General features: G+C 34.4%; 1 protein-coding gene across 1 annotated transcript; it reads left to right on the forward strand.

The window, feature by feature from the left end:
• Positions 1-1,765: 1,765 nt before the first annotated feature.
• Positions 1,766-14,131, forward strand: LOC143542505 (uncharacterized). Its single transcript, XM_077035076.1, has 7 exons — positions 1,766-1,856; positions 2,337-2,469; positions 2,569-2,640; positions 13,390-13,533; positions 13,655-13,726; positions 13,828-13,899; positions 14,017-14,131. The coding sequence occupies exons 1-7, from the start codon at positions 1,766-1,768 to the stop codon at positions 14,090-14,092; spliced, it is 660 nt and encodes a 219-aa protein (XP_076891191.1). The 3' UTR covers positions 14,093-14,131.
• Positions 14,132-24,560: the final 10,429 nt, after the last annotated feature.

Consider the following 24,560-nt stretch of genomic DNA (forward strand, 5'->3'; position numbering starts at 1 on the left):
TTTGAGGATGTTGAGCCGGCCCTGGAGTAGGACATGAGACGAAAGTATTAAAATTTTTGATAAAGACGTTCTAGTACTAAACACTTAAATAAACTAATATAGGAGAAATTTGGGGTGCATGGTTCAATTTGAGTAAGTTTTTGGCTAAAATCAAACCAAAAACTGAAACTTTGATTCCAGTTTCGGCCTTTTGGTTTCGTCTCGGTTTTGGTTTTTAAGGGTTTTGCCATTAAGATTGAAATTTATAGGATGAAAAAAGTTGGCCGAAAATAATGAATTTAGTTATAAATAATTTTGTTAAACATTTGGCTAAAAAATACTTGAAACACACATTTATTAAATTCTTATTAGATTATTTAAAACAAAAAATAAAAAGAAAAAAATATAGAAATTCGGTTCAGTTTTTTCGGTTTTTATCATATGCAAAACCTAAAATGAACCGTAAGTTTGGTTTTTACAAAAACAAAAAATCAAACCGTTGGTCTTTTTCGGTTTTTTCGATTTGCATTTTCGGTTTCTTCCACCCTGGGAGAAATATTACCATCATGCATCATTAAGGCTCTTGTCGAGGCAATTTATATATTAATTAAAGACACATACAAAATTAAATCATGTAAGAGAAATATTAATTTTGAACACAACCAACGTTCAAAGCTTAGTTAGAAACTTAGAATAAATAACAAAAGCAAATTTTAAAAAAGACTAATAATATTAAAAAAATATTTTATAATAGTTACATTTGTTTTGAGTTATTGACTCGTTTCTTTACTCTTTTCTACATTTACACTGGTTCAAACACGAGTTGATCTTTTGAGTAATCAGCCCACATCAAGGTTTTATAACGCAAAAGTTCATGTGGAAAGTACAATATATAATCAGCTGCGTGAAACAATAGAAATCTATATATATTAATACATTAACATCACACATGCGTGTGTGCATGCCCGATGGATGGAGTTAGGTTAAAAATGATACCTAGCTTAGAAAAGGTAGGAAGCAACCAGGGCGCAACACTTGTCATGGGGGCAAGTGTAAAAAGGTTAAAAATAGATTTTGAGCGTACAAACACTCACGTAGTAATAAACCATGACCAAAGCTAATACACCTTACGTAAACTAGCACCCATGTATAAAACACTATGTCTAATTAAATTGGCACATAGTTCTCACACAACATGTATAAATTAAAGTAAAAAACGCCGCACACTTAACAGGTGACACTTATCCATATGTATTTGGCTATGATCAAAGACGTCTGATAGGATAAAAGACACGTGAGTATATAATAATTATATGTGATGAAATTTCGCGTACCTTATGACTGCTTTGTGTTAAGTCGTAAGCAGATACTCGAATTAATGTATACACACCATGCTTAAGTTGTGTATTTTTATAGCTATCACATGCTTGCTATAAATAACCTAAAAGAAAAGTTCCCCTCCCTGATTTTCTCTTAAATTCGCCTCACCGGTTCCTACTCTTGTCTCACTCTTACTTTTCCTACCACCACTTGTCGTTTATAAATAAGATGATAACAAGACAATAAGAGTCCATTCAACTTTTTTATTTTGTCTAATTGATTAATACGCACACCCCACAACAATTACTAGCTAATTTCCCACTTGTACACTTCTTTAAACTAGTACAGTAATATATATGAATGTTATTTGTGGATGCTATAAATATGTTTAGTCCGTTTGAGCTGTTTTTAAAGCAGCAATTGAGTTGGTATTTCGGGTTCTGGTCATTTGTGGGAAATCGATCGGATGACGATCCCTTCTTTGTGTTCTTCTTTGGCTCTCCTCTCATCTATTTTAGTATTATATAAAACGTCGAGTGTTTACGGGAATTCTGAAGGTACGTGCTTTCTTGATGCAAATTTTGTAGTAAAACTTAGGATGTCAATAATGGTGTCGGGTTGAATTGTTCAACCTGAACACGAACCCACAATTTTATTCTTGTAAAAATAACATGCACACACTTAAAACTGTGTAATCCAAACACAACCCATTTTACTTATTTGTCTAAACTTGTCCAACGGGCTGGCGGATGATAATTTAGTTTTCAAAGGTGTTAATTGAGTTGTAAAAAATGGGTTTAACGATTCAAAATTAATGGGTTAGTGTCGACCTATTTAACTAAGCATGTTCCCAGGTAGACCCATAACTAAACAAGATAACCAGAGGTCAACCTAATATGACTTGTTTTTTAAATGGGTGAGAATATATTAGTCTATTGCAACCCAAAATTTGATTATTTTTGTGGCTGTCGCCCCATAAACTTGGTTAACCTAACAAAATTAAGATAAGCTAGTAACGTAGTTGTTGTGTAAGACAGGTGATGCATTGTATGCCTTAAAGAACCAATTAAAGGATCCTGACAATGTTATGCAAAGTTGGGATCCAACTCTGGTCAACCCATGCAGTTGGTATCATGTTACCTGCAACGACGAAAACAGTGTTACTCGAATGTAAGCTTCTTCACCATTAGAGAAATTTTGAAATAATGCTACCTTCTCCATTGTGTATTATTACAAGGACTTCTATGGTGTGGGATTCGTTAAATGCAGTGATCTTGGAAACGCAAACTTGAGCGGTGAACTGGTACCGCAGCTTGGCCAACTTGCTAATCTGCAGTTCTTGTAAGTAGTTTTTGTTTATATAACTAGTTTTTGTGTCAAATATGATTATAAATTTAACAATAATCTAATTTGTTGAATAAAATGAGTTTTTAGGGTTTACCCATAAAAAGTACACTTTGGGCTTTAACCCATTAATTTTTTATAATTTTTAATTTAAGATAACAACATAACATAAATCAACCAATAGAAAAGGTTTTTGAACCATTTCAGTTTTAAATATTTATTCAATAATCATTTTTCATATTTTTCATATGATTCTAACTTCTCTGTAATAAGATGTAATATTTGAAGAATTAATCTTGATTTGTTAAGTGATTAAAGTTTGGGGTTTGTTTTGTTAAGTTTGATATTAATATTTGTTTAGTATGGTAAGAATATTATGGATTATTCTAGAAATCTAGAATAAGTTTGCCTTGTTTCTCAAGTTAGGTTTGGCTTGTAGAGCAAGTTTAGTACGTCTATAAATAGGGTCTAGATTATTAGTTTTATTAGAGAGAGTCAAGAGAAGTCTCTTCTCCTTGTATGTTCGTGAAGTGATGTTCGTTTGATTAGTTCGTTTGATTATATGAAAAGAGTCGAGGGTTGTCACCCCAAATATCTTGTGTTCGTTTGTTCGTTTGTTTGTTTGTGTGTTTGATCTGATTGTTTGATCCGCCTGGGCCAACAATTGGTATCAGAGCGTAAGCTCGTATCAAAGCTTAGAAGAAGCAAAGGTTAAGAGACGAAGATAAGACATGTTAGAAGATAAATTATTCGTAAGTCGAAAGAAGTAATCGAAGCCACCAGATGTTTCTTTGTGACAAGGTAAATTAATTATTCAGTTGATTAAGTTCGGTTGAGTCGAGTTAGTTGTGTTGGGTTTCAGTGGTGATCAGTTAATTTTTGTTTATTAAATCCGGTTCAATAAACGTGGTTAATAATAATTAATCTTATTATTTAATAATTTTACGCAGCGGAATATGTATAATTCATCAGCACTGAAAACTAAGCCCGACAGGATCCGGTTACATACAATACGAGTACGAGTCAAAACACTAAATATATAATTATAAACTAACGATATATTTAAGTTTACCTTGGTTAATAAATAACCGGTCGAGACACCGAGGGATAACAAACGACGCTAGTTGACGAACAAGTAACCGGACAGTGGCGGCGACAACCTTTGTCGGTAGCAGTGTGGTTTCCGATCAGCAGCAGCAAGCAATAAGAACAGCAAACATCAGCGCGAGAAAGGTGGCGGTGGCTGTGTTGCGGTGGTGATGATTGGCCTTTAAACAAGGTGGCGGTTGGTTTGTTTTCTTACTTGAAACACCAACAAATGCATGGAACAAAAGCTCCACGTTCTTTGGAGCTTGTGACGGCTGTGTCTCTGCTTCTTTATGAGATTAGTTTAGGTTTTATTATTATATATATAAGTATATAATTATTAAAACCTAACCGGGCCTCCAAAGTCCAACTTGTTTAAAGCCTGAATAAGTTTACTTACATAGTAAATAAACTATACTATTTATAACTATTATAAATAATAAATATATTCGTCATTACCAGTTATGCTAGTTAAGCGGGTTTATTGTTCATCACCTAAGGTGTAACTTTTACGGGTCATAACCCGGTTAGCCGTATTGAGTTACCCGAACCGGTCCATAATTCCAACAGTCTCCCACTTGGACGGTTTCTGCTTAAGTTACTCAATACTGACAGCCAGCGGTGCTCTAGCTACACATAGCTGCCCCCAACAGGTTAAAACATTTTAAATTCATTAACCAAAATAATCTTGGAATACACTATTGCAAAATAACGAATTTATGGTAATCGTTGTCATCTATCCTTTCTGTATAAGACATCAATTGAACAATGAGACATGGATCAAGTTCAATCTCATATGGCGTTCAATCATTATAGTTCTCGATCTAGAATCAAAGTGTTCCAATCAAACACACAGTTAGTTTGGGTGAGGCGTCACACTTCACCAGTTTGAATCAACGATGGCGCCAAGATGTCTAACTGTTACAATCATGTAAGAGTACAGAATCCCATCTTGATTACATACAACTCCCACTAAACTTTAGATCATTCCCAACCAATGCCTTTTTGGCTGGCAGTTACGCGACAGCGGTCGACACTAATCAAAGAATAACCTTTAGTAAATGAACGTTCTAATATGTATCTCAGGTCTGAGGATACTAAATGAGTATAACAGTATCAAAACATCTTATGACTAAGATCCATGAACATGATTGTATGCGAGTTACATCCAACGTCATTCATAATGTGGTCTGTGAGTTTGGAAGTCAACTCCTTGAGTCCAAAGTCAGAATAGTCTTAATTCAGAGTCGTTCCCACGAGTCTGACCGACTACGGATAATTTAGAATACAATATTCATGGATTAAACGTATTAAAATCGAACACAGTTATATTATTCAACATTTGCATTTAACCATTAAATCAAAAAAGAACTCAAGAGTATAACTGTTTAAATGTTCACACATCCAAATATTAAATCAAAACAAACTACTAGCTAATCTAAGACTGATAGCATCTCTGTGATGATCATGCTTGTCCTGAGTCATCGGTTTAGTGAACGGGTCAGCTAGGTTTTGATCTGTGTCTACTTTGCTTATTATGATGTCTCCTCGTTCCATTATTTCCCGAATGAGATGGAACTTCCTTAGAATATGCTTGGCTCTGTGATGAGACCTGGGCTTTTTGGCCTAAGCAATAGCACCTGTGTTATCACAGAACACCTCGATTGGTTTATGAATACGTGAAACCACATCGAGATCAGCGATGAACTTCTTCATCCAAGCAGCCTTTATAGCAGCATCTTATGCAACTATGTATTCTGATTCGGTGGTAGAATCCGCCACCATACTCTGCTTGGAGCTTTTCCAGTAAACAGCTCCTCCATTGAGAGTGAATACATATCCTGATTGTGAGCGAGAATCATCTTGGTTAGTCTGGAAGCTAGCATTAGTGTAACACCTTATAGTGAGTTCTTCTTCCACTCCTCCAAACACTAAGAACATGTCTTTCGTCCTTTTCAGGTACCTCAGAATGTTCTTTACAACAGTCCAGTGGGCAATGCCAGGGTTCTGCTAAAAACGACTAGTCATGCTCAGCGTATACGAGACGTCAGGTCTAGTACATAACATAGCATACATGATAGAACCAATCGCTGAAGCATATGGAATCGCTTGCATGTGCTTAGTTTTAATGTCCGTTGGCGGAGATTGCGATTTGTTCAACACGGTTCCTTTAGCCATGGGGAGAGCTCCTTTCTTGGAGTTATCCATAGAGAAGAGTGCCATTACTTTGTCTATGTATGTACTTTGACTCAGCCCTAGAAGCCGCTTAGACCTATCTCGGTAGATCTTAATTCCTAGAATATAAGCAACTTCACAAAGATCTTTCATTGCGAAACAAGAGCCCAGCCAGTTCTTAACTTCCTTAAGCATAGGGATGTTGTTTCCAATGATCAGTATATCATCCACATACAGGATGAGGAATAATATAGTGCTCCCACTAGCCTTTCTGTAAACACAAACTTAGATCAGTATATCATCTTCATTTTTTATAAAACCAAACTCTTTGATTTTCTCATCAAAATGAAGATTCCAGCTGCGAGATGCCTGTTTAAGTCCATAAATGGACTTATTCAGTTTTCACACCCTGTTAGGATATTTAGGATCGACAAAACCTTCAGGCTGAACCATATAGACATCTTCAGAAATATGTCCATTAAGAAAAGCAGTTTTGACATCCATTTGCCATATCTTGTAGTCATAGTACGCGGCTATGGCAAGTAATATCCTTATCGACTTAGTCATAGAAACGGGCGAGAAGGTTTCATCATAGTCAATACCCTGAGTTTAAGTAAAACCTTTCGCGACTAGCTGTGTTTTATAAGTCTGCACATTTCCACGCATGTCGGTTTTCTTCTTGAAAATCCACTTGTTCCCTACTGCCCGACACTCGGGGGGTAGCTCAACCAAGTTCCAGACTTGATTGTCACGCATATATTGCATCTCGGCGTTCATGGCATCTTGCCATTTCTCAGATTCCGGATCTAAGATAGCAGATTTGTAATTAGTAGGTTCGTCGCTTGACTCAGCTACTAAGAGGACCTTGGGATCATCTAGATGTCATAGGTATTTAGAGTTTGGTATGCGAGTCCTATTACTTCGACGAACGCTTGTGTTCATGTCCGATGTATCAGCAACAACAACTTGTTGATCATACGTTCCAACTTCCTCAGCAGTAGTTTGTAGTTCTTGAATTTCTTCAAGATCGACAATATTATCTTCAGTTCCTCGATCGAGAATTTCCTTCTCGAGAAAGTGGCCCTTCCTTCTGATAGAAATCACATTTGTATCAGGATGGAAGAAATAATATCCGCTTTGATTATAGTATCCAACAAAAACAACCTTTACGCCGCGAGAATCGAGCTTATCGTCAGAATCACTAGTGATATAAGCAGCACATCCCCATACTCTAAGGAAAGACAAATTGGGTTTTCGCCCATGCCATATCTCATATGGGGTTTTGCTTACCTTCTTAGTTGGAGCTAGATTGACAAAGGGCAAAACTCCAAAAGGAGTGAGGCAAATTAGTTCTACACATCATCGATCGGACCATGTTTAGCAAGGTTCGATTTCTCCTCTCGCTCACGCCATTGTGTTGGTGTGTGCCGGGTGGAGTGAGCTGTGAAACAATTCCACGCTCTTTCAGATGATGTATGACTTTTGAGCTGAGATACTCCTCGCCTCGATCTGATCGAAGCATTTTAATAGTTTTACTGAGTTGGTTTTCTACTTCATTTTGAAACTCTTTGAACTTTTCAAAGGTTTCATGCATGTGTTTCATGAGATACACAGGCATATCGACTATAATCGTCAATAAAAGAAACGAAGTATCTTTCATATTCCTAGACATGGTTCTGAAAGGACCACATACATCAGTATGTATGATTCCCAGCAGATCTTTTGCTCGTTCATTCTTATGAGTGAAGGAGCCTTTGGCGAGTTTTCCAGCTAAACAAGATTCGCAATCATCAAAAGAGTCCGGTCCTATAGATTCAAGAATCCCTTCAGATTGGAGTCTCTAGACTCGTGCCTTGCTTATGTGGCCAAGTCGGCTATGCCATAGAAATGTATCATTGATGCTAGAGCTGATACGTTTAGAAAGATTATATACATTATTGTTTATTTGAACATCAACCTCATAACTACCATTTTGAGGTTTAGCCTCAAAATAAAAAATATCATTCAAGTAGGCAGAAATAACATTACTATTAAAAACGACTTAAATCCCTGTTCAAATAATAAAGAAATTGAAATAATGTTTCTGGTCAAACCAGGTGCAAACAAACAGTTATCCAAAGTAACTACAAGGCCATACGGACAAGCAAAACAATATGTGCTAGTTGCAAAAACTAGGACTCTCTTCCCATCACCAACGATGAGTTCCATGCTTCCTTGTTTCAGCTTCTTCCAGCTTTCAGGCTCCTGCAAGACATTAATGATGTGGTAACCACATCCGATATCAAATACCCATGTGTTGCTAGAGACAATGAAAAATTCAATAACGTAAATAGAAATACCTTTAGAGGAGCTTTCACCATTGGTCCTCTGCCTTTTCAGCTCAGCAAGGTAGTCGGGACAGTTACGTTTCCAGTGTCCCATTTTGTTGCACTTGTAGCACTGGCGCTCCTCAGGAGGCGGCGGTGGTACCTTTGCAACACCTTTGTTAGTGTTGGTGGCAGACCTGGAAGCAACAGTAACCTTCTTCTTGCCTTTACCGTTATGACCATGGTTCTTGGGTTTAGGCTTGACGACACCAGCTGATCGAAGTATAAGAACTTGATTGTTTTTAGCGGGAATATTCATCTCAGCCGTCTTGAGCATTCCATGAAGCTCCGACACTGTCTTTTCCCAGCCATTCATATTGAAATTCATTACGAACTGGTCGTAAGAGCTGGGAAGAGAGTTCAGGATGAAATCCACTACCATTTCATCTGACAGGGGATAATCAAGTTTCCTTAGTTGTTCGATGTACCCTTTCATCTTGACGACATGCGCACTAACAGGTGATCCCTATTCCATTCTGCAGCTGATAAGCTGCTTCATGGTGTCATAGCGTTCTTTACGGGTTTGTTTCTGGAACATGCCCTTGAGTTGCTCAAGCATCTCATAGGCACCAAAATCTTCCAAGCCTTTTGCAAGCTCGTAAGACATGGTGGCTAGCGTGATACAGGCGACTTCAGCCGAGTCACCCTCTTGGCATCAGCAGTATTGTTTTCAGGCTCAGTTGGAACAGGTCCATCGAGAACATAGTGTTTCTTTGCCATCTTGAGAACAAGTCCCAAGTTGCGGTGCCACTCAAGAAAGTTGGTGCCATTCAACTTTTTTTTCTTAAGGATAGCCTTGAGGGCGAATGAGGAGTTATTATCAGTGGACATCTGTTTAAATAAGCAAAAGTAAATTTTATTAGTATTTTCGATGTTTTAATCATATTATTAATGACCCAATAACATTAGTAAATAGGAACTTGAGAATCTGGCTTCCAGCTACTAATGGCAGCTGTAGCACACAACATTAGTAAGTGGTTAGGCAGACAGACAACGATTGCCAATTGTGAATAGAGCACAACTCTCGTTTATGAGGCCTATTAAGACAACGTTTGCCTAAGTAGATACGTTTAGCCTCATCTATGCCCACCTTAGTCTCCAGACAGCTATAGCACGTAACAAGAGAGTAAAGTAATAGTCGCCCTAGTATAGTCACTTGTGAAAGAGCAGGATGTGTCAACGAAACCCTTTCACCTTGAGGGGATAGGATAGAAATCAAGTGCGGTGTTGTAGCTTCAAACACTTGAAATTTCGCAGTATGCCTCAAGTGTGACTTATAGTAGGATGGCATAGACTATTGATTTAAATTGGGATTAATTTTAAATATTACCAAATAGAGTAAAAGTCCAGTTTTACTTTATTGATCGAGACAACTTGATGAACCCTTTCATCTCTCAGGACACTTAGTTTTAAATAACCTATTAAAACTAAGTTCGTCGCGATAATACCAACCAATTTTAAGTTAATAGTTTTACCTATTAAGTTATTAGTTGTAGATAATTAAATTTAGTTAATTTTGCAAAACATGATTGGTTAATTTATTTTAATATGTTTGGTATTAGGTTGGTGGTATTATAACCTATTATAATCAAGCAAGCAATCAAAATATCAAACAGAATATGTAAATCTTAAATGGCCAAGATTAGTGATTGATCTTGCTAGAGCCTATTAGCAAGATCAACCGGGTCAAGGGGGTCACAACACAAAACAATCACAACGACGGACTCTTGGTGCATCCCGTCATCTTTGGTAACTCCCACTGACTTCAAGAACTCCATGAGCTCGTCCTCGGTTTTCCTTCGGGTCTTCTTCATTACAAAATTACAATAATACAGGTAATGAAAAACTAAACCCTATCTATTACAATTTTGAACCATTAAGGTGCCCAAAAACCATAAAATAAAACCGAAAACTAAATACAACTTTTGAACCATCCATATGGCCAAAATAAAATCATTCAACCAAACAAACAAGGTCGGGCCAGATTTACATATTCAACAAAAAATAAGTCGGGCAATATTTTGGTCAAATAAAATAAATAAAATTTTGACAAAACTAAAATTGCCCTAATATTTTATCTAGATCAAAAACGTCAACAACCTTGAAGTTTATGATGTAGAACCGGTAAAAATACCGGATTCGACTCTTATGTTGTAACCAAGGCTCTGATACCACTGTTAGGTTTCAGTGATGATCAGTTAATTTTTTTTTATTAAATCCGGTTCAATAAACGTGGTTAATAATAATTAATATTATTATTTAATAATTATACGCAGCGGAATATGTATAATTAATCAGCACTGAAAACTAAGCCCGACATGATCCGGTTACATACAATACGAGTACGAGTCAAAACACTAAATATATAATTATATAATTATAAACTAACGATATATTTAAGTTTACCTCGGTTAATAAATAACCGGTCGAGACATCGAGGGATAACGAACGACACTAGTTGACGAACAAGTAACCGGACAGGGGCGGCGACAACCTTTGTCGATAGCAGCGGCGGTTTCCGATCAGCAGCAGCAAGCAACAAGAACAGCAAACAGCGGCGCGAGAAACGGCGGCTGGCTGTGTTGCGGTGGTGATGATCGGCCTTTAAACGAGGTGGCGGTTGGTTTGTTTTCTTACTTGAAACACCAACAAATGCATGGAACAAAAGCTCCACGTTCTTTGGAGCTTGTGACGGTTGTGTCTCTGCTTCTTTATGAGATTAGTTTAGGTTTTATTATTATATATATAAGTATATAATTATTAAAACCTAACCGGGCCTCCAAAGTTCAACTCGTTTAAAGCCTGAACAAGTTTGCTTACATAGTAAATAAAGTATACTATTTATAACTATTATAAATAATAAATATATTCGTCATTATCGGTTAAGCGGGTTTATTGTTCATCACCTAAGGTGCAACTCTTACGGGTCATAACCCGGTTGGCCGTATTGACTTACCCGAATTGGTCCATAATTCCAACAAGTTGGTATTAGAAATGTAGTGATAAATTATGTATTGGATAATATATTAAGTTTGATTCAAATGAAAATGGAGGTGAACTTTGAATTTTACAATTGAATGAAAAATAAAGTGGAGGTGAACTTTGAATTTACAATTGAATGAAAAATAAAGTTTGAGAGCCCCTCATCCATTTAGTATTTGAAACAAGCTAGTATACAAAGACGTCTAAGTTGTGTGGCTCGAAATCAAGAAAGGAAAAAAGAAAGGAAGAAATGAAAGGAAAGTTAGTGGTGTTAGGTTATTTATTGGAGATTGGTTTCGGGATCGGGAATCAATTCCATCTGAAAGAGAAACCCAGCTAAGAAAGTAACGATAGGAAAGACATGATGGTTATTGGAGGACTTCCAGTATTGACGAAATCGAACTACAAAGTATGGTCGACCAAGATGGAGGGATTTTTGAAAGACTATGACTTTTGGGATGTTATTGAGCCTACAGTCGGTGTAGCTTTAGATGAAAGGAAGATGTACACAGCGTTAGGGTTCATACGTCAAACCTTACCAGAAGATATCCTGAAGCTGCTGAGAAAGAAAGATTGGATGAGATCGTTGAGAAGGAAAAATTGGATGTGATTGGTCAAGAAGAACAAGCACGTAAGAAAAATGCTCAGGAAGCTGTAGAGATAAAAAAAAGTTTTGCAAGCTGTCTTAGAAAGTAAAGAAAAGGAAAGATTGAATGAAAAAAAAAAGAAAGAATTTCTTCAGAAAAAGAAGAGAAGATAGTGAATCTTAAGGTATGTTTTTCTGACTCAAACAACCTTGAAGATGAGAAAACTGTCAAGTTAAGTGAGTAGAAAGGAAGCAAGAAATCTGCTACTGATCATGTTGATGAGAGAAAAGATACTACATTGAATGAAAGGAATGATGCGGCTAAAAAGTCTGCAGATTTAGAAGCATGCATGAAAGTCAACAAGACAACATTTGTTGATGAAAAGTTAGTTGCGAATGAAAGGTTAAGAAGAATAGTCAGAAAGAAAAGTCCAACAGGATCTGATAAAGAAAGAATGAATAACCCATCTGTAAGTGTTGATGAGCAAAAAAAGAAAAGAAAAGTGAGAAAGAAGAACATGGTGAATGCAGTTGTATGTGAGATCAATTTGGATGGTTTAAACGATAAGCGTGAAGAACCTATTAAACAGGTTTGTTACAACAACTGAAAAGAAAGGGCAAAGATGAACCCGTGATTGAAATTGAAGAGCTGAGAGTGTTGTTGGGAATTCAAGACTCTGGTGGTACAAAAACAAGAAGATAATTGATTCAAGATTAAGGGGGTGAATGAAGAATTAATCTTGATTTGTTAAGTGATTAAAGTTCGGGGTTTGTTTTGTTAAGTTTGATATTAATATTTGTTTAGTATGGTAAGAATATTATGGATTATTCTAGAAATCTAGAATAAGTTTGCCTTATTTCCCAAGTTAGGTTTGGCTTGGAGAGCAAGTTTAGTAGGTCTATAAATAGGGTCTAGATTAATAGTTTTATTAGAGAGAGTCAAGAGAAGTCTCTTCTCCTTGTATGTTCGTGAAATGATGTTCGTTTGATAAGTTCGTTTGATTATATGAAAAGAGTCAAGGGTTGTCACCCCAAATATATTGTGTTCGTTTGTTTGTTTGTGTGTTTAATCCACCTAGGCCAACAATATTTATTTATTTTTAATAAATCTAAATACATTCTTTTACATCCTGATATAAGTTTTATTGAAAACCGATTTATTTTAAATAATGTACTTCTTCTCTTGCAAAAGTACATCAATCTAAATAATATTTATATCAGAATGCTAACAAAAAAAAACCTAAAATTTTTTAGATCTTTTTAAAAGTTATATATTACAAGTTATTATAGAAAAATAATTAAATGTGAAATGAATTTAAATCAAATATTATTGAAGATTCAAAATTTTGAAGCTGCTTGTTTGATAAGCCATCTTTGCCGAAGCCCGCTTACCACAAAAGCGGGACACCAATATTTGGTCAAAGAAATGGTTGACAACCTATAATTTTATAAACGCTTTAATATATCCTAAACCATTTAAAATGAAAAATAAAAATCGTCATAATTGTCACATTTAAATGTTTGTAAATAGATGTTTACGTGTGATCATAGGGAGATATTTGGTAATAACATCACTGGAATAATTCCTAACGAGATTGGGAACCTAACCAACTTATTGAGCTTGGATCTTTACTTGAATCGGCTACACGGTTACATTCCAACGACCTTGGGCAACCTTCAGAAACTTATCTTCTTGTATGATAAGCGCGCTAATTTCACTCTCATTTTAATCACCGTTTTGAGATTGTTATATATGATGATCATAAACTAGTCTATAGTAACTGTCTCTTTTTCACTGCTTTTTGTGCAACAATAGACGTCTCAACGACAATGCTTTGAATGGAACGATTCCATATTCGCTAACTACGATTGCCACACTACAAGTTATGTAAGTATCAAAGTTGGCTAGCCGGCCTGCCAATCTTAACTCTTTCATGTAACTATTGCAACAAATTAAGATGAATTTATATATGGCTGCTTTAATTGCAGTGATCTAACAAACAACAGTTTGAGCGGATATGTTCCTCGCAATGGATCCTTTGCGCTGTTCTCACATTTAAGGTACATAGGTAGTCTAGTCCAGACACAACTTCTTTAGAAGGATCAAAATAACCACTGTTTGAAATTCAATCACCCCTTAATTCCTTTTATTGACTGCAAAGTCTTCTCATGTTTCAGTTTTGACAATAATCCAAAGTTGATATTTCCTGAGGATGTTCCCGTTACCCCAACCTCCTCCCCGCTGAACTCGTAATCTTCTTCAGGTATTTCAATTTGGTGTTTTTACTCTACATCCTAAGTCGAATAGGATATTGTTCATAAAAGACAAGCTTTTGTCCCATTTCTTTTGTGTTTCGTAGAACTTTAATGTATAACATATAACTAGTATGACTACATTATAATGTATTAATCTCGTTTCTTTACAAGAATTTCTGTCTGGTTACTCTTTGAATACAAATTTTTTAGGCTTAATAATATTTAGCAAAAAAAAAAAAAAAGAGCAAACAAATAAACATATATAATTTCCCAGTTTTCACGAAAAAATCACTCAACTTGATTTTGACATATTTAATTCTCTAAGCATGTAAACCCACGAAAAATTCAGTCAATCTAATTTTTCCATATGTTAAAGTCCCTGTACATAGAATGTATGCACCTTCGAAAAAGTATATAATTAAGGTGACATATGAAGTTTTTGCATTAAAACTTTATATAAAGGTTAACTCGTCATTATTCTAATTTTTTTCCATAAGCAGATGCATTTTAGATCACAAGTTTATAAAGTGTAGTAAATTATCGGGTAAGACACTTTTCTTTTTCTTTCTATTGACATATTTAGAGGTTTAAATAAGCCAAAATTACGTTAAATGACTTTTTCGTTAAATTATATTGGCTTTTTGTTATGACATTAGGCTATTTTTTATTTGACCCATATTTGATATTTTCTCATTTTCTGAGCTACAACCTGAATTGACTAAGCCCTTCCTCTTTTTACTTTATTCCACAATGCAAATAGACGTGGGCTCCTTCGCTATGGACTTGTTATTGTTAGTGAATTTATTTTAAAAGTGGTGCTTATTTCAAACAAATAATCACAAAGGGTGTTGGATATTGTTTGTAATCATAAGTGGGGTTTTTGGGGTTAGTATTGGTAGATAAGGGAATAATAGGGGTGTAAGAGAGATCAGAATTGTAACCACTTATTCGCCACTAACAATTATAATTTAACTCTTATTCGCCACTAACAATGTCAATTTAACTCTTTTTCGTCACTAGCAATGACAATTAACTCTTATTCACCACTAGTAATGACAATTAACTCTTAATTGCCACTATCAATGACAATTAACTCTAACTCTGATATAAAGCTTTTCATTCTCTTATTGCTCTCTTATTCGCTAATACCAACCCTAAAAACCCCTCTTGTGATTAAAAATAATACCCAACACCTCTTGTGATCAAATGTTTGAAATTAGACCCACTTCTAAAAAAAAATCATTGTTAGTTGACTTGACAAGGTCCAAGTCAAATTCCAGCCCACAAAAACTTCATTTAACCTAGGGGTGTGTTTATTAACCAAGACCAGAATAATCTGATCCGAAATTATCTGACCCGTTTAAACTCTTAACCCGAACCCAAGATCAAACATGCGGGTTAAATAACTCAAAAATATAGTCAGTTGTTTTATAAGGTAACCAATCGTCTCAAGCTGTTGGATGTGCATCTTGGTTCAATTCAAAAATCGTTCTCCGTACCATTGCAAAATCAATTTATGTACTTGTAAACTTAAGAGTTGTATGTCAAGATATCATGTTACTATGAACAACAACAATGATTTTTTTTAAGAAACAATTGATTTCCAGAGACAAAAACTATTTTTGTTGTTACCGATTTTAATAAGAATTCGTGTTATGTTATCTTTCTGTTCTACACCTCAAAAGAGTTTTTAACTATTTGGTTCAACTTAATATAACTATTTAATTCCAAGTATTTCTACCCGTGCGTTAGGGTAAAACGCGTTAAATGCATTACATGCTCGAAAGCTACCACGCGTTGCTATGAGGACGCGACAACAACTCGGTAGGTATCGGTTCGGTTTATCACGGTCAAAGTTTTGTCGCAAAAGTTGAAAATTTAAAAGTTTCTAAGAGTTTTGTGGCCAATTTGAAATTCCAAAAAATTATGTTAAAAAATTGTAAAATTTTTGTAATCAAAGTTGAAAGGATAACCATTTTGTAGTAGTTTATGTTGCCCAAGTTGAGAGGCCGGCTAAAGTTTCAATCAATTCTAGCTAATATCCACGTTAGAAAATTAATGGCATAAATCTAGTAAATGTGAAACTTTGGTTTAAAAAGAAAACTAAAATTTATTCTCGCTAATGGCAAAAGTTCAAAGAAGAGCAAAGTTTATTTATCAAAGTTGAGAAATCAATATATAAGTAGGAAAATGGCAAAACTTTAAAAGCTAAAGAGACCAAAATTTGTTTATCAAAATTTAAGGGCCTAACATGTAAAGTTGTGAAACTCTGTTGGCCAAAATCCAAAGCTCACAACTTTACATGTTGCCTTATAGTATATATATAATTTAGCCGTAACTATTTCAAATATATAATACTTATAAGTTCTAAAATATAGGAAAATTAATTTTAAATAATTTCAACTATGTCATATTGGCAAAAAATAGTTCCAACTTCACTCTTAGCTGGTGGTGGTCCCAACTAAAGGTGCATTTGTTTACAACGGTCCGTGACTAACAGAGCTCTAACGACGTTAGTTGCAGGTTGCTGGAAAAACTTTATTTGGCTAAGAAAATCACATTATTCGCCACAAAACTTAATATTTTATATCCAAACCTTTTTTGTAACCTTAGATCAGACCTTCATGAACATTTTCTAGCAAAAGTCTCAATTATTAAGGTCGTCGGAACCATAAAACCACCGTCGGATTCAATTTGTGGTGCTCAAATGGTGGTGGCAATCGATTGGTGGTGAGTCAGTTGGTGGTGGTGGAGATTAGTGTCACACCCCAACCTAAGGCGGAAATACCGGGGCGCGAACTGATTGCTCGCGGCTCACAAGACACTATCATGCAATATTTATGATATATCTAAATTATTTTATTAAATTCAAATCAAGTATACAATATCCAAAAGAAATTACAAATAACCAAATCAAAACAACTCAAAAATAAATAAATAAGATCTGGTCCTTTAAATAACCAAAAGCAAAACTAAATTCTTCATCCTTCACTTCACTTCATGTGATATCCTACAATATGCTTATAAAATACAATATGTTTGTCAACATAAAGTTGAGCAAGTAATCAACAGTTGTTGATAAATATAATATATGAGAAAAACTGCAAATCAATATCATGAGTATCAACAATTAAATTATAAGCAAATAATTAGTGTCGTTTGACCATGCCTCACGAACAGGGGAAATAGCTACTAAGACGGCGTATGATCATACTTTAATGTGATTGTGATGGACCTCTCCAAATGCGATGAATAAACAATTAAGCATATAAACATGTAGCATATACTCATTTAATTCCACCACACAATATTCATGATTTGCAAGTGATGTATTATGATATATAAAAATATTATTAGGTACTCACAAGGTCCACAAAAGGTTTAAAACAGTAAAAGATAAGGAGCGACTACTCACCTTTCTTAATAGGTGAGAAAATAATAATAAAAGAAGAAGAAAATGAGTCTCGAGTCTTTAACGTGTTGACTGATCCAACACGAATGAGTCTGAAACTTCGAGATAGTAAAGTATAATTAAAAACGAGAACAAAGCCGTTGGAATCAAGTCAAACAGATGTATAAAACTCAAGATATTAATATTTAATGTTTAAGCTAGCCGGTACTGCTCATAACCCAAACTTTGAATCTGGAATTTGGTTCTGGTCAGTACACTCAAAATGTCAAGACAAACATAAAAGTCTTTTGGCCTGAAAGCTAATTTTGACCGGAAGCAGTAGTAATCGATTAAACACAAGAATTGACTTTTATAACCCTAAACGGGTCGGGATCAAATTGACCTACGAAACTCCCTCAATCATTGAAATTGATTAAGGTATTTTGTTTAATGAACAAAAACACACAACATCACATAAGACCACTAATGATGAGAAAAATCGAGTCAAAAGCTTTTGAAGCACCAAAGTCAAACCAGGAATAAGTTCTTGAAGAAAAAACCGAGCTAGCACCAAGAGAATACTATGCATGAATATTTTAGAGGTGGAGGCTGAGTTTTGCCGAAGAATTTTTGGTTTTGATAGTTTAGTTTATATAGTAAAAGTCTAAAACGTTAATTTTAGTCAAATAACTCGATTATGCAATAGAATAAGCGTTTAATGACGAAATCAAATGAAATAAAATACCAAATTCGTTTTTGATAGCAAGGAAATGAATATGGACATGTCTAATGACAAAGGGAGTTTTCTTGTAGCTTAATTCATGAGATTCGAACAAAAAATAGCACGATTTAGCATTAAACGAAGATTTTAAACAATTTTGAACTGACCATGATGATGCTTGCATCGCGCGTCCTACCTAGGGTAGTTCCCCACATGGCGCGGCTTGGGGTATTCGTCAACAAGTTTCATTTCGTCACTTTTAGTCCATGTAGTTTCAAAAAAAAAGTGATTTTTAGCTATTTTAAATTATTTTAAGGGTTTCTAACGGGTATTTAACGAGTTTGAGTAACATGAAGGCATAAAACAAACTAACAACATAAAATACAAGATTTTAATAATACAAAAAATCCGAAAAGTTACATTCAGGTTGAGTTTTCCAACAAAAAATGTGAATTTTCTGACCCAAAGACGTTTTTTCCGGTGATCTGCAAACTAACGGCGTTAGGGTTCTGTTAGTCGTAAACCGTTGTAAACAAATGCACATTTAGTTGGGACCACCACAATTAAGAGTGAAGTTGGGACTGTTATTTACCAATATGACATAGTTAAATTTTTTAAAACCAATTTTCCAAACTATAAAATACTTTATGTTATCTTTGATGAAACTTGGGAATTTGTTGTTCATTTGACTTGTAGAAGATTTGTTTATATGCATTATGTTGTTAGAACTCCGAAACTTTATTTTGAAAAGGCAAGTTTATTTAACTTGTTTAGGATGTAATCCGGATAGGTTGGGAGGAGCAGAAGAGCAAACTTGAAAGTATTTTTACAACTGTGAAGAGGTGAAGACCAATTAGAAGTTTATTTTATCATCTTTCTTATTATTAATTTTGAGTTTTGAACATTTTTATTTCTATTAAGTTTTGGAATTATAAAGGTTTTCTCATGCAATTTGATTATGGTTTTATGAATGTTTCGGATTTTGTTATAGTTGAATATGGTTGTATGCTAAACTTCATTTGAATGTTGGTTTTATAAGGATTTAGAATATGGTTTTATTTATTTAAGATCTTCTTAAAGGTGAAAATTTTTGTTTAAACTTGTTAAACCCAAAAGCTGACCTAGCTTTACCCTACACATTCAACCTGAAACTTAAACAACCGAATCTTTGGGTTAGTTCTTGGGTCAATTTCCTTAGAGCTCAAACCCAAATAACCCAAAACCCGATAAATAACCCAAAGTGCACCCTAATTCATTGTTGTTTAGATCCTACTAAATTTAACAAATATAACTCACTAATGTAACATTCGTTACTTTTCAAACCCGAAAACCTGACCAATTTTAAATTTTTGATTTTCTTTTAAAAGATATATATATATATATAGGGTTTGGATCAAATACAAATAGAATTAACGTGCTAATTGTGAGAATCAAGTAGAGTAATTATATATACAAGTAGAGTAATTATGTAATTACATTATAGAGTAATCTAATTACTCTATAATGTAATTACATAATTACTCAACTTGATTCTCACAATTAGCACGTTAATTTCATTTGTACGTTAACCTTCCCCTATATATATATATATATAGAAAAGAGTTTAATTAAAAAACAATTGTTTCGTGAGAAGTGTGAGAAGGCTTTAAAATAAAGCATACCACGAAAATAGGATACTAATACCATGTAAATAGAAAACTACACAGTTTTTAGAAACTACTAATCTCAACTACTAGATCCTAGATCCATGATGAGTGACTCGTAGGGAAGCCATTAAGCGAGGTAAAAGATATAAATGCATTGGCTTAACCAAATTAATTTCATGGAATTAGTTGACTATGGTTACTCATATGTTTGCAGGTACGAGGAGGTAGAAGATGAAATTACGAGAACGTGGGCGAAAACGGCGAAGAAAACGGTGTTGAAACGAAAAAGATATGAAGAAAACAAGAAAATGAGCAAAAGCTACACCGTGGCCCACGGTCAACATCGTGGACCACGGTCAACCCAGCTCCAATCTGACAGTTTTCACCGTACCTTGGTCATTCTATGCACCGTGGATGGACAGTGGCCCACGGTCCGGGGCGTAGGGCCACTTGCATGTCTTCTTATTAGGCCGTTTTTGGGTGCCTTTTCATCTACCTTTTCACTTGAGACGGCTTGGAGGGGATTTTGGAAGACAAGAATCATATTTTGGGTGTTTGTACTCCTTTGTTTATGTTTGGGATTGCTAATAACAAGATACTTGATGCAAGAATGATCTCTCGAGCCATGAGTGGCTAGTTCTAAGGTATTCCTCTCGGGATGTAAGGTTATTTACAAAACACTTATGTTAGTTGTTCTTGAACTTGGATTGATTATCTAAATGTTTATGTTGGTATAATCATGATGTTTTTGTGATTGTTTGTAGCTTGTCCATATTGTTTATTCCTTGTTTTGAGCCATGCGTTCTTGGTGTCGTTGACAATCGAGATTTAATGGAAGGAATTAGGGATAATCGTATTGATTGATTGTTAAGTAACAACCTCGCATTCTAGGAATCCGAGTACTTAGTTCTTGATTAATCACAAACAATTGCATGTACACAAAACCGAGATATTATGGTTTATCCATTGAATGTTAACAAGAGTGTTGAGTAACAACCCGAACCCCGAGAGGAATGCTTGTTTAATTAATCGTTTACAACATTCGTTTAGTTCAGCAAATATAGTTTTTAAAAGATTGGGTTTTGCGATTCAAAAAGGGGTAGCGGCGCAGCTTGTTGCCCTCTTGTCTTCTGTTTCGATGTAATCCAATAAACAATCATATATTATAGATTTTTATCGCCTCAATAATATTTAGTTTATAAAATCAAATCAAAACCAACTTGGAAATTACTTTTTCGTCATTTACATTTATTTTAGTTAATCGTTGAGCTACTTATTGACACACTTTCCACAAACTCCTCGTGTTCGATACCCACTTACCGCTATCTATTTAGTAGTATTTGGTTTATATTTGAGTGAGCCTTCGACCTCACGTCAAAATTTGGCGCCGTTGCCGGGGAGTAGTGCGCAACGTGTGTTACTTGTGTAGTTATTTTTTATTTGTTATTGTCAGTGTTCGATAACTCCGTCCATCGTTGTTCACCGTCACTCCGACACTGTTACGGGTATTTTTTATACGCATTTGAATCTTCTTGAGGCATAGAACAAAACCCCCATCACTAATTAATCAAACTTGGAATGATTTAAATGAATTAAAACCTAGGGTTTGAATGGTTCGAACCCGGGGGGTCATTACATCTCTTTTTGGGTATTTTTTAAATCCATTTTACTTATTATTTGAAAATCAATTTAATTATTTAAAAATCATAAGAAATCAACTAAAATTATTTTTAAATCAAATAAAATTTTTATAAAATATAAATTATCATTTTCAACTAAAACCCAACCTTAACGTTCGTTAAACCATTACAACTAATTTATTTTTCGTTAACTTTAAAATTCGTTAAATCGTGAAAAGTGAGTTTATAATTTATGTAGCATTAAATTTAATTCATTAACTTTAAAATTCATTAAACTTTCGATTCATTATATTTCCTTCGTTAAACCGTAATCCGTTAGCTTTTGATTCGTAAACTCTAATTCGTTAAACTTTAATTTGGTAAAATTACTACGTTAACTTTATAACGCATTAAATTTATGATTTACAAAGATAAAATTGCTGATAATAATCCGTGCCTCAATTTTCTCATATTAATATTAGATTATTAAAGTTATAATATTAAAATACTATAGTTCGTTATAAATTCCGTTAAAGTTAAATATAACAATGCCATAAAATGCTAATAAAATATATTAAAATAGTGCAATATTCCATTAGCCAAACATATATAACTTTTTCAATCCCGATAGTTAGATTTTGTTGTGTTTTAATTATAGTTCGAGAAATTCTATCGTTTCGGATTCTTTAATGCACTTTCGGTTGCTTCGGTTTCGTTATCATATTTCATTGCAATGTTATCTTCAATTTCAAGGTGAGTTTCTCACACCCCTCCTTTTACTCTTTACTACTTTTGGGGGTAGCAAATGTATCCTATAAACTTCAAGTATTTACAATTTAGCTTACAAACTGCAATTCGTTACATGGACTTGTGTGTTTACTTGCTTACTTTATTTACGTTGATTTCAATTTCAAATGGTTTCCTCAATAAGTATGATCATACGCCCCCCTTTGCACTCAGGACCATTGTTTCGAGTGGAAAAGAGTCTCATTATCCGAGTATGTTGGTTGTCCCCAACTGGAAAGGACCTTCATTTATTCTTTACACTCAGGACCATTGATTCGAGTGTAAAGGACCCTTATTTGCGCTTTTCACAAGTTTCATGGAATTATATGATTTTTACGTATTATATCAAACTGTGTAAACTCACCAACTATTCATATAGTTGACATTATTTTATACATATACTACAGGTACAAGCATTAGAGGATGATACTTGGAGAAGACACTAGAATTAGGTTATTTAAACAAATGGATAAAATGTTTAGTTGTATTATATTTCCTTGTATTCTTTGTAAACAAATTTGTGTATATGATGTTTAAATCAATTACTGATAATATTGTTACTTAATAGTGCCATATGTATTTTGAACAATCTGTACATCACACTCGGGGGTTTTCTACTTTAGCCGGGGTGTTACAGATTGGTATCGGAGCCGTGACTATAAGATAAAACACTAGACGTAGTGCCCTAGTTTGTTATAGCTTATTTGTTTATTTGTTTAGGTTGCATGATTAGAAATTATGTGAACCTTACTTGATTTTTCTTTGCACATGTTATTACTATTGGTTTGTTTACACCTCAATTACACAAGCACACACACAAGTCCAAGGCCTATGCCTAAAACGAAGATTTTCAATCATTTTCAATCGATTTTATTTTTGTTTTCCGATATTTCTTCTTCTTAAAGACGGTTCCATGTGGCGGGTATGTAATAACTGGAAGGGACATGCTTGTTTTCCGAACTTTTGACACCAAGGTTATTGAAACCTAAAGATAAGCAATGCGTACAAATCCAATCAAACTCGGGACCTGTTGCTTACCTGGAGAGTTCGGAAAGGCCATAAAACCTATTAAGCCAAAGCATACCACACCAAATGCCAAACGAATCACAACTTTATGCTTTCAAACATGACAATGTTCTCTTTGTGAAAAGAATATGGTTACACTCCTAAGGATGTCACACCAGTCAAGGTGGTTCATGCGACGTGTGACTCCGACCCTTAATGTTTTACAATGTGCTTTAACTAAAAGTCTGACAAGTCGTGGTGATACACGAACAACCAGCTTTTGGTTCGATTTGATTACGTATTTTGATTTATGTGTTTTAACTGAAAGTTTGTCAAGTCGTGGTGATACACGAATAGCCAACTTTCGGTTCGATTTGATTACGCATTTTTTATTTTTATCGGAACATAAAAGTTATGATAATTCATACAACGTGTGATTCCAAAAAATCAATTGTTTATATTGTGGTTTTGAAAAGTCATTCGGATATGTGGAAACTCGAGTTTCAATTTGTTTTCTGTGTTTATATTCATTGAAATTTCTAAAATTCATGCTAGTACATAAATTGTTGAATTTTGACCCGCTTTCTTTATTTATAAATTCAATTAATATTATAATTTGAAAATTTGAAAGGTCATGGTGATGCATGAATAGTCGATTTTCAACTCGTTTTCTTTATTTGTAAATATCCATTATTTCGCATGTTTTGAATTGAAAATATGAAAAGTCATGGTGATGCATGAATAGTCGATTTTCAATTCGTTTTTTTGTTATTAGTATATATTCATTATTTCTTATTTCCTATGTTTTTGAATTGAAAATACGAAAAGTCATGATGATACATAAATAGTCGATTTTCAATTCGGTTTCTTTATATAATTTGTTCATTATTATGGATGCAATCAAAAATTCGAAAAGTTATGGTGGTACATGGACATTTGATTTTCAATTCGATTTCACTACTTATATTAAGTTTGTACAAAATCCATGTTTTTTATTTCAAAATTGATATATTTTTCATATGTTTATTCAAAGATTTATGGGATTTTTATTGAAATGCGAAAACTCATGCTGACTCATGAGCATTTAAACTTCGATTTCAAATCTTGTTTCATATGATTTTATTTCTTTTCATAGATGGATTCTGACTTTAGGAATCTTTCATGAAATATTTCTTTTGGTTGTTATACGAATTTTATATTTATGTCCCATCCTTCATGCTTCGCAACATGTCTTCTCGTTTTCCTCGGCATCGCACTCGAAACACGACCAACAAAACAACAATCCAGATCATCAAGCC

The sequence above is a fragment of the Bidens hawaiensis genome, unplaced genomic scaffold, assembly GCF_021521415.1.
Source record: "Bidens hawaiensis isolate Kalapana, Puna unplaced genomic scaffold, B.hawaiensis_p1.1 tig00012889_1, whole genome shotgun sequence".
Taxonomy (NCBI): Eukaryota; Viridiplantae; Streptophyta; class Magnoliopsida; order Asterales; family Asteraceae; genus Bidens; species Bidens hawaiensis.

Bases quoted from the DNA above. Each gene is read 5' to 3' on its own strand.
- LOC143542505 (XM_077035076.1), top strand. From the start codon at position 1,766: ATGACGATCCCTTCTTTGTGTTCTTCTTTGGCTCTCCTCTCATCTATT. The intron at 2,470-2,568 runs GTAAGCTTCTTC...CGTTAAATGCAG, and splicing joins GAAAACAGTGTTACTCGAAT to TGATCTTGGAAACGCAAACT. The intron at 13,534-13,654 runs GTATGATAAGCG...GTGCAACAATAG, and splicing joins CTTCAGAAACTTATCTTCTT to ACGTCTCAACGACAATGCTT.